Raw genomic sequence first — 11,675 nt, 5'->3', positions numbered from 1 at the left:
AAAAAAAACAAGAATATATGTATCAATAATACATCTCATTTTTTTTGTAAGTGTGTATATATATATATATATTGGACTCAATTTTATTTGTTAAAATTGAGGTTTAAAACACTCTCCAGGAAATTGTCCGTTAAATCGCTTCGTATCTTTACAATAATCATAAATCATGTAATTGCTCCTAACCCATTCCATTTGACCTTGTTTCGCGTAACTCAATTGATTATACTCAGGAGCAGTATACCAGTTACTTGGAGTTTGAGTTGCACATTGACTAATGCTAATAGGTCCGTTCCAGGCACAGGCCCGTGGGGCGAAATTTCGATACTTGGCTATAAATGGTGCATTGGTCCAGTCACATTTGACAAGACCACCTCTAGTTGCCCAACTATCAGCATTCCAAAGGCTAGAGTAAACCCCCATTGCTTGCGCGTTCGGATAGGGAATATCTTGACTCTGATAGTTTTTATAGACTCTAATTGGTATATCGTCAACGTACCATCTACAACATGAATAAATAAACATTAGTCAAGAATTGACTCGATCAACGCTCCATTAAAATATACATATAATATGTATATATAATTTTTTGATAAAGAGCGTTTAACTTACACGACTGCATTAGGGTTCCAATGAATGGTATAATTATGATAATCAGCAGTTGGATCAAACCATGGATAAAATTGTTGTTCCCTGCCTCCAGCACCTTGAGTAAATATATTTGTGTGTATAATATATGGTTGTCCTGATACATTTCCTAGAAACTCAAAGTCAATTTCATCATGCTTGTCACCAGTTGAGGATAACTGTGAAATTAAAAACCAAAAAATTAGATACTCCCTTTGAAATAATAATTATAATACATCTATTTACAATATGAATTACATTTATTATATGTTCGATATAAACGAAAATATTTTTCATCAAATATATATATGTTTGTAAAAAAAAAAGTAATTTTCTTACTTATCTTTTTATTTAATCAGTACACAAAAAATAACGTCCCACAAATATTTTTTATATCTAATACCATGTTAAAGAAATAGACGTCAAGCTTATAACTCAATCACATAAGTTAATTCATAAGGAGAGAACTGTCCAAGATTATATAAGAAGACCAAACACAGAATCAATAATCTACACAAACTCATGGTCGGGTTCGAGTCCCTTTGGGTATGGAGTTGCTGTTCGGAAGCATTTTTAACACTTTTCAGCGCGAATTTAGATATATTAGACTTCAAAATGTGGGTACCAAACGCCATATGGAAAAAAAAAATCTTGAACCATTCAAGTTTTATTGATTATGTTATATATTTTGAATGCATATTAATAATCATATAAATAAAGGGTTATTAATGGCCACAACTTATAAATATAATTAAGAAAAATTCGGTCGATTGAAACTATTTAAAAGCTCAAAAAAAAAAAAGATTTAACTAAGGATTTTTTTAGTGGTGATCACTTAAATGTTTAATATTATTTATATGATAAGTTTTTTATCAATTCATATAATATGAACCGTTTTATTTTAGGATTTATGTTATTATATTATATAAAAAAATCACCAAAAAATTACTTAAGTAATTAAGAAAAGAAATTCTTTTAAATATATTTAGAAAAAATATAATGTAAATCTAGAATTTGTTGGATTGTAAAAATATTTGAGAAGCAAATATACATAAATATATGGAAGTAAATAATTATTGTTAGGACTTTTATTTTAATCAATTGGATCTCAACAATTAAATCTAAACTATGACATGTGTCTTCAATCCAAGCTAGAACTTGGGGAAAATGGAGAGGAGCCAGATCCTATATATATATATATATATATATATAAATATATATATATACATATATATTATATATAAAATTTGTTGTATTATCTATTGAAGATTATTTAAGGTGACACTTACATAGTATGCAGTGACTGTTCCAGCAGAATTTCCAGGTACCAATTTAATTTGCATTTCTATACTTCCAAATAGAAATGTTCCTTTTGATTGTACACCTGAACCTGAAAATGCAATAAACCAAAAGTAACAATTATTTAGTGACATAATGTATATATAACATAAAGTTCGAATGCACAAAATATTTCACATCAATAGGATTGGAAAAAGAAAAGATGTAGACAGTTAATACAATCATCAATAACTATTTTCACAGTTCAAACTGATCATGACCTATACAGATTACACTAAGATATTACAACTGTAATTTTTCAACGAAAATGATTGAGACGAAATTAATTTACCAGAAGATTGATCAAGGACAAGTTGAAGATCATCTCCTTGCATCCAAGAATGATGAGAACCCCAATTAATGTACATATTATCTGAGAAAATACCATTAACCATAACTAAAGAACCAAATGACACAATTGTTGAAATAATCAACAAATTAGCCAATGAAAGAACTAGAGAGCTGCCCATTTTGAACATAAATGGGATAATTTAACTTAAATTTCTTGAAAAAAATTAATGAATGTGTTTTGGTTCTTAGGAATATGACATACTTATTAATCTTTATATATAGTTCATAATCAAATAATACTACTCCAAGAAAACCCCCTTGAAAAATGTATTATTATATTTAATTTGATCACGTCTTTGATTTGATTTGCTTAGTACAGATGGATCAAGGGGAAATAATTAGGTGGAGGGGGTTGGAAAAAGTATTTTAAATTTTAAGCAATAGGAACATGAAATTATATGAATAATATGGAAGCTAACACGTAAATCGAGGTGGAATAATTGAAATTCATTTATCGTATATGAATATTGAAAATAAAAATAATTGTATTGGGAACGTCAATTTCAGAAAATGAGACTTACGATATATAATTTTGAATATGACTGAACTTTAATATGAATATTAAACGACAGATGAAATACGACAATACGTAAAAAGAGAGAGAAGTGGCAAAGCATATACAGTTGGGACGCGGCTTGAGAATTATGTAATAACGTGCATTAGACTATTGGAAAGACTCGACTTAGCCGGCTGACCGGCCTAATAATAAGCTAGACCTTGGTTTTAATTTTTGTTCGGAATTTATCGACTCTACTTGAATTTATATTGAATATGAATTTTATTAGAAGAAAAAGTTAAATCGTGATCTCATGATGATAGTTCTTCTAGCTTGTATTCGTGGTATAAAGATTATTTTATATTTTTCGTATCTGTTTAACTATATTGTAGATATACATATATACATATATTAATTTTTTCAAAGTTAACAGATGCACGTGCACCTTACGTATGAATGTGGGTCCGCTCTGCAGAATTGTTACATGCTATGTATTGAACAAATTACGTGATGTGTTTTTTTTTTTTAATTTCAAAAGGAATAATAGTATCTTTTTTATTTAAAAATAATTCAACTTAAATTTTATCATCTTGTGAGATGATTTATGCTCACCAAAATGAATTTATAAAGATCATAAATTTCAAAAAAAAAATCATTCCAAAAACATTCATATTTTCCCCAAAAGACTAGCGAGAATGTTTTATACATTATTTTTATGTGAAATAACAGATGAAATAACGTGTCTCAATATCTAAATCAAAATCAGATATGTTTGAAAGAAAATTTTTGAAATTTTATTACTATGTGAAAATGTGATTTTTATTAACTTACGGGGAAAATTAATAAATTACGTTTAAAATAAATAATTAAACAAATTATAAAGAGAATTCTAGAAAAAGATCTTTTTTGCTTTGCAAAAGTCCAACAAGACTAGGCATTTGAACGTTAAATTATCTTAGCAACAATAATATCTTTATTCATGTCTGAAGTATCTTTTTTTTTTTTTTAACTTAAAAAAAATTTATATTATTAGATTAAGCGTTTAATTATTTTTTTAATGAATAATGAAATAAAAATTTTAACATGAAAAGTAAAATAAGGGAAAGACAAGCCTTATCTCATTATATCCTAATGAGATAATGAACCATAGATTTTCTTTTTTCTACTTTGAGATCGCTTTAAATCAAACTATGTTTTAGTTGGATTAAATTATTTGCAATGATTTTCTTTTTACCTCATCAATATTCATTAGTTTATATGCAAATGAAAATATAGTAAGTGTTTGGACATATATTCTTAATTCATATATAATATTATGTGTATACAATATGATTTAATTATTTTCACTGATTGAAATTATGCTTTTGTAATTTTTTTTAAATAGATGTATTTTATAAGTGAATACAAAGAGGTAATCTTTCTACTCCATCTTTGTAATACTCATGTAAAAATTCCCTATAAAAATAATCAAAGTTTTTTTTTCTTCTTTTTATTATAAAGAATGAAGTACATAAATATAATAAGATCAAACTCAACAAGATCTTCTTATTCAATACAAACAACAATATTGTAAAAATAAAAGTAAAAACAAATATAAGCAAAGAAAATGGTAACAATTAAGAAATATAACTTCCATTGCTGTTTCGACAGGGTTAAAACAATTTTCTTTCTTCTTCAGATAGTGAAGTCACTCCGATTTGTTTGTGTCCTTCTAGTATTGTGGCAATGAGCACTCAATAGGTATAACTCCTTTGAATCTTTTCACATCTTTGCAATAATCATAGATCATATACTTACTCCTCATTGAGTTCATTTGACCAAGTTTATTTGCACTCAATTTATTGTATGTAGGTGAACTCCACCAATTGGTTTTTGTAGGAATTGAACATTGGGAAATACTCATTGGTCCATTCCAATAACAAGCTCTTGGTCTAAATTTTCTATAAGTTGCAATAAATGGTGCATTTGTCCAATCAATTTTAACAAGACCACCTCTTGTTGCCCAATCATCTGCATTCCATAGACTAGTGTAGACTCTCATTCCTTGTTTGTTTGGGAATGGAATGCCTTTGGATTGGTAGTTTCTAAAAACCCTAATTGGAATACTATCAATGTACCATCTGGAAAAAAAAAATACAAACATTTTCACATCAAATTTCAACTAGTTTCCTGTGTTTGGTGCGACAGAAGTCATCTTAGAGTGTTTGGTTGGAGAGTGGAATATATTTTGAAAGAAATATTTACTATTAAAGATTGACTATTTGTACTATTAATATTATTATTAGTTCATCTGTTTTAATTTATGTGTCGCACTGATACTATTTGGCTGGACATAAAGTTTAAGAAAGAAATTTTTTTGAAATTTGTGGTAAAAAAACAAGTGATAAATATTTGTGTGGATATAAGTCATCTTGTTACGAGTAAAATGAGAAGTTTAAAGTTACATTGTTTTTAAATAAGAGCATATGATATTCCTTTTAGGATAGACTAAAAAGGAAAAATATAATACATAAATTGGACAAATAAAATATAGCGGATAGTGTTTTGATGAGGTTAAGCTAATATAAAGTTAGAATTTTGAGATAATCGTAAAGATATTTGAAATTTATAGATAATAAAGGTGATTGGTGGAGATAGTTTAGTCGATAGATAAGACGATTTTTATAAAATGAAAAGAAGTTGTCTGAAAAGATCGACTTACACAACGGCGTTAGGGTTCCAATGAATAGTATAGTTGTGAAAATCAGCAGTTGGATCAAACCAAGGGTAAAATTGTTGCTCTCTATTTCCAACACCTTGGGTGTAAATATTTGTGTGTATAATATAAGGTTGTCCTGATATATTTCCTAAAAACTCGAAATCGATTTCATCATGCTTGGTACCAGTAGAAGATAGCTGTCATGATAAATAAAAATATATTATCATATAAAAAATGTTTACATCTTATATATATTATTAGTGCATAAAATTTTTAAAGTCGCTTAATTTTGTCACATCATAATAAATGTTATATAAGTATACTTACATAGTATGTTGTGACAGTTCCAGCAGAATTATTGGGTACTAACTTGATAAGCATTTCAAAGCTACCAAAAAGAAATGATCTTTTTGATTGAGCACCAGAGCCTGAAATTTAAATTATAACGTTTTAGACGATTCTAGAGTAAATTCTTTAAGTACTGACTACTATTTTCAAATTGTGTACACAATGTGTAAATTTCAAGATATATATCTACATCACACTCATTTCGAACCAATTATATCCAAATTCTGAATCTATCTGAATCTATCTCTACCTAGAGCAACCATCATCAAAGCAAGGGTGTGGTTAGTTGGTTGTTAAGACTAGAGCCAATGTCGAAAAAATTCCACTGTATAAATAGGTTAATTTTTATTGTATATTATGTATATAAACTATTGGATCGCGTCAATATAAATACAAATTTTTAGTACATGGGTAAAGAGTTCTAATATTATTTTTGGTTCTAGATTCAAATCCCAAATATAACATGCTTATATTTTTCGAATTATTCCCATCATATATATAAATTTCTGGCTCCGTTACTAAATGTATAAAAATCGAAAAAAAATTAAAACTTATACCTGCAGATTTATCAAGAACAAGTTGAAGATCATCCCCTAGAAGTTTACAATGATGAGCACCCCAATTAACATACATGCTACTTGATGTCATCCCAATGACTACATATGAATGAAATAATGCAATTATTGCAATAATCATCAAAACCAAAGAATTAAAATCTATGAGTTTTGCCATCTTTAAAATTATTTTTTGTGATTTGTACATTTGTTATAAGACTATGGTGGATTTATATAGCATAATTTTATTTTATTTTTAAAAAAATAACTTTGAATTAGTATGTGTAATTTTATGTATTTTGTACTGCTGACCATGTTTGAGGTTGACATAATAACTAATACCAAGTAGATGCAGTTGACAATTAATCAAGAAATTTGGTTACATGTATATGTTGCATTTAATGGTGTTTGAATATTTCTTTAAATTGATGATTGAAGTTTATGGTTACAAAGTCATTTAAATTGAAGTTTAATATATATGTTTTGTATTTTGGGAAACAACTTTTAGTTGATGATTGACATTTATAGTTACAAGCTTTTGAAAAAAAAAAGGTGCATTTTAAACTTAAAGTGAATTTTATATAGTTTTAGGGCAAAAAACAGAAATCACTTACTTTAAAGAAAAAATTATCATTTGTTCCTTATAAGTTGATAATTACAAAAATCTCTCAAAATGATACAATAATATAAGCGCCAATACATTAATTTGATGTGCGAGATACATTAATCGTTAAGTAAGATGCATTATATTTTTTACATGATACACTAATATGATGTACATTTTATATATGATACACTAATCTGTTGCGTGAGATACATTAATCTGATACGCAAGATACATTAATTTGATGCTCTTATACATTAATCTGATGCTTGAAATGAGAGATTTTAGGAATTTATAAAACTAATAGGGGATAATGGTTATAAGAGAACTTAAATGTCGAATTTCTATCATTTTTTCATTTATTATATATCGAGATATAGGAGAAAAATGAACAACTTTAATAATAAGGAATATTAAAAATTAAATGGTACACACATTTTTAGTTTTGATGACAATGTCATTCGAATGATAAAATTATAAGAGTTTATTGGATCACAACGGATAATATATGTAACGCGTGTGTTGTGAAATTAGAATTTGTACGTAGGACTGCAGCTAGAAATTCAGATATGATTTGATTGAATTCAAAGCAATAACTTTTGCTTAAACAATATATTTTTTATTTAGCAAATTCTTAAATACGTATAAATATGAAGTTTAGAACTCAATTATCCTACTCGTCACTTTAAAATTTAGTCATGATTCCACCTTTGTCTATACATATAAAAGCTTTGAGGATCTTGTTGTGTGTTGACATACTCCTCCCCTTTAGAATTATCCATCGCGTTTCATTAATTTTGTTTTAAACTTTTAAAATAGAAAATAATTTAAAATATCTATTTTTTTAAAAAAAAAATTGCGATTAATAATTTGAAACGAAAAAAATACTAAATACTCATATTACCTAACTAGCTATGACACATATTTTTTTTGAAAATGTATAAATAGTTTAGAATTTTAAGTTTTTGAATAACGTGCATGAGGCTAAAATATGAGAAGTTATCAACTCTACAAGGACTTCATAACTATGTTAGGTCTAATTAATTAATTAATTAAGACGTGGATGCCTTAATTATAATGTCATTATTTGAATTGATAGAATTATATTTATGAATTCGTCTTGCTTGCTTGAGAGTATAAGATATCATTACATATATAAAACTTTGGAAAAAAAAGAGAAAGAAATTGGACATAACTTTTTAAAATATATTCTACTCTTTTTAAGAAAAATGATATAAAATATTACTTATTATTATATTTATAAGTTCTAAAAGCTATCAAGAATAATCCATCATACCAAATGTATATACTAACTAATTAATCTTGTATATGCAGAATATTAGTTGATGTTGTTCATCTATATCATATAAATTAATTCTACCTATATTTTTTTGAATAATTATGTATTTTATCAATTAAGAGTTTCTATCATATAAAGAGGAAGATACACCTACGTACATATACTTTTGCTACCAAATACATTAAAATAGTGAGACAAGTGAGCGAGGCGCACAGGGAGGTGAGCGAGATGGTTATATATCCCATATATATGTGAATCACGCTACAAACATGTATTTGTATGTATCTAGGATACATAACCATCTCACTTGCCTTCTTCCCTATCTCGCTCATGTATCTGTATGTATCTGGTGTGATTCGCATGTATAGGAGATGGGCGAGCGAGGTGAGAAAGAAGTGAGTGTGTTATATATCTCAAATACATGCAAATCCACTTAGATACGTATCTAGAACAAATTACACCTAATTTTAACATGACATGCCTCGAAATATATGTATCTAGATGCACCAAATCTGATAAAAATTTATGACATAGCAAACTAGAGCATATCTAAAATAATTAGCTCATAAGCTAATGAAGTTTTCATAAGTTTCACTTTTATTTTATAGAAATACAAAAAGAAAAAATGGAATAAGTTTTGAAATGTTAAAGTAGCCCTAATTGTCATATATATATTTTGTTGGATTAGAAAGAGGCCTTATATGTATAATTTATGTATATCATCTAGAAAAGATGAATAGATATTTATGTATATCATCTAAAAAAGTAAACAACAAATATGATCATATGTTGTGTAAAGATCCCACACCACATTTTAAAGTAGTCGATAATTATTTTCTAGATCTTCATGCTCAACACAACAAGAAGAATTATAAAAGAATAAATAAGAAAAACATAAGCAATATACTGAAGTTCAAAGAAACATTGAAAATAATTGATAGGATAGTGTGATTCAATTGTTATTATTGTATAACTATGTTGTCCAAATTCTATGATAAGCAAAAGTTTATAAATGAATTAATATAGATAGATAAACTTTTTATGTGAGTAATACTTTATGTAAAATTTCCGAATAAAAACAATATAATTTTTTGTACTTTAAGGAATTAAATACATAATAATATCAATTCAACAAGATCTTCTTGCTCAACACAACAAAATTATTAAAGAAAATAAATATAACCAAAATGTTTGAATTTCAAAGAAACATTAAAAATAATTCATTCCCAGAAGGAGAACGATAACAACTTAGAAATATAACTTTCACTGCTGCTTCGATAGGATCGAAACAACTTCTTTTCTTTCTTCAGATATAGTGAAGTCACTCCGATTTGTTAGTATTGGGGCAATGAGCACTCAATAGGCATAACTCCCTTGAATCTTTTCACATCTTTGCAATAATCATAAATCATATTCTTGCTTCTAATTGAGATCATTTCACCAACTTTATTTGCACTCAATTTATAGTATGAAGGTGAAGCCCACCAATTGGAATTTGTTGGAATTGCACATTGGGAAATACTCATTGGTCCATTCCAATAGCAAGCTCTTGGTCTAAAATTTCTATAAGTTGCAATAAATGGTGCATTTGTCCAATCAATTTTAACAAGACCACCTCTTGTTGCCCAATCATCAGCATTCCATAGACTAGTGTAGACTCCCATCCCTTGTTGGTTTGGGAATGAAATGCCTTTGGATTGGTAGTTTCTAAAAACCCTAATTGGAATACTATCAATGTACCATCTGTAAAATAAAAAAAAAATGTCACATCAAATTCTGACGACATGTCTGATATGATAAAAGTCATTTACAACATATATTTCAAATCATAAGTTTCAAATAATTTTATAATTTGATCTGAAAAGATCGACTTACACAACGGCGTTAGGGTTCCAATGAATGGTGTAATTGTGAAAAGCAGCAGTTGGATCAAACCATGGATAGAATTGTTGCTCTCTATTTCCAACACCTTGGGTGTAAATATTTGTGTGTATAATATAAGGATGTCCTGATATATTTCCTAGAAACTCGAAATCGATTTCATCATGCTTGGTACCGGTAGAAGATAACTGTCATGAAATAAAATATGTTAACGTCAATATATAAATAACGTTCACATCTCGTTATATATTGTCAATGTACAAAATTTAAAATTGATTACAAGTATACTTACATAATATGTTGTGACAGTTCCAGCAGAGTTGTTAGGTACCAACTTGAGAAGCATTTCAAAGCTACCAAAGAGAAATGAATTTTTCGATTGAGCACCAGAGCCTGAAGTTGAATCAAACCGCAATAATTAGTAAACTCGAAAAATTTAAATTTTATAATTTTTTTTCAATCAAATATAAATATTATTTTTCATTTGCTCAATCGCTTTTCACTTTAGACTAATAAGTTTAGAGCTGAATCTAGAGCATGTATCTAGGTTCATCTGAATCTGTTAACTTTAATTTAAGCTATGTAGGTAGACATATACAAAAAATTATTATATATATTCAACCCGTTCATATGACATTCTACGTGTAATATACGAAAAAGTTATTATATATATCACCAAAAGAATTGTAACTTGCCTGCAGATTTATCAAGAACAAGTTGAAGATCATCCCCTAAAAGTTTACAATGATGAGCACCCCAATTGACATACATGCTACTTGATGTCCATCCATTGGCTAAATATGATTGAAATGTGATTGTTGCAATAATCATCAAAACCAAGGAATTAAAATGTATGATTTTTGCCATCTTTAATTAATTATTGTGAGTGATCACACTTGAAAATTGTATATTTTTTCTTAGGCTATGTAGGGTTTATATAGCAAAAAAAATAAATTTAAAAAAAAAAGGAACTTTTCAATTACTATATTGTAAACTTGTTTTTATGAATTTTGTGCTGACCATGTTGAAGTTGACATTCCAAAATACCGTGTGGATGTAGTTGGCAAATTAATCAAGAAATTTGGTTAAATGTATGTTGTATTTAATTAGTATTTTTTAGCAAGAAAAAAAAAAGGATTATTTGTGATGATAATTGAAGTTTAATATAGTATTTTAGGAGACCACTTTTACTTTGATGATTGACATTTATGGTTACACTATTATGTAAAAAGTTGTGTGACATTTCTGACGGAGAGCGGACTAATAAAAATATGTAAAAAAAAATGAAATGATAAGCTTTTGAAGGTACGTTTTCCACTTATATAAAATAGTATGTCGAAATCTAGTAGAACAATGAAGAACTTTAATATAAGGCATATCGAAAATTCATAGAGTATGTGCTCTTTTGGTTTGATGATGGTGTAATCATACGATTTGATCGAATCTAATAATTTTTGCTTAAATCATATATATGTATTTAA

The 11,675-nt window shown here is 27.6% G+C and overlaps 3 protein-coding genes across 3 annotated transcripts; all 3 read right to left on the bottom strand.

Annotated features, from left to right (window-relative positions):
• Positions 1–16: 16 nt before the first annotated feature.
• On the bottom strand, positions 17–2,562 carry LOC101263793 (probable xyloglucan endotransglucosylase/hydrolase protein 26). Its single transcript, XM_004252011.5, has 4 exons — positions 2,255–2,562; positions 1,914–2,014; positions 610–803; positions 17–499 (listed from the first exon to the last, which is right to left on the bottom strand). Exons 1-4 carry the CDS (start codon positions 2,439–2,441, stop codon positions 91–93), a joined length of 891 nt encoding a protein of 296 aa, XP_004252059.2. The 5' UTR covers positions 2,442–2,562; the 3' UTR covers positions 17–90.
• Positions 2,563–4,267: 1,705 nt separating this feature from the next.
• LOC101254362 (probable xyloglucan endotransglucosylase/hydrolase protein 26) lies at positions 4,268–6,618 on the bottom strand. The gene is made up of 4 exons (XM_004251572.5): positions 6,413–6,618; positions 5,835–5,935; positions 5,511–5,704; positions 4,268–4,929 (listed from the first exon to the last, which is right to left on the bottom strand). Exons 1-4 carry the CDS (start codon positions 6,615–6,617, stop codon positions 4,521–4,523), a joined length of 909 nt encoding a protein of 302 aa, XP_004251620.2. The 5' UTR covers position 6,618; the 3' UTR covers positions 4,268–4,520.
• A 2,760-nt stretch (positions 6,619–9,378) lies between these two features.
• On the bottom strand, positions 9,379–11,105 carry LOC101254063 (probable xyloglucan endotransglucosylase/hydrolase protein 26). Its single transcript, XM_004251571.5, has 4 exons — positions 10,890–11,105; positions 10,487–10,587; positions 10,189–10,382; positions 9,379–10,056 (listed from the first exon to the last, which is right to left on the bottom strand). Exons 1-4 carry the CDS (start codon positions 11,059–11,061, stop codon positions 9,648–9,650), a joined length of 876 nt encoding a protein of 291 aa, XP_004251619.1. The 5' UTR covers positions 11,062–11,105; the 3' UTR covers positions 9,379–9,647.
• Between the last annotated feature and the right edge of the window lie 570 nt (positions 11,106–11,675).

This window comes from Solanum lycopersicum, chromosome 12, assembly GCF_036512215.1.
Source record: "Solanum lycopersicum chromosome 12, SLM_r2.1".
NCBI lineage: Eukaryota > Viridiplantae > Streptophyta > Magnoliopsida > Solanales > Solanaceae > Solanum > Solanum lycopersicum.
The sequence above is the reverse complement of the archived record's forward strand: the minus strand, read 5'-3'. Positions and strand labels throughout refer to the sequence as shown.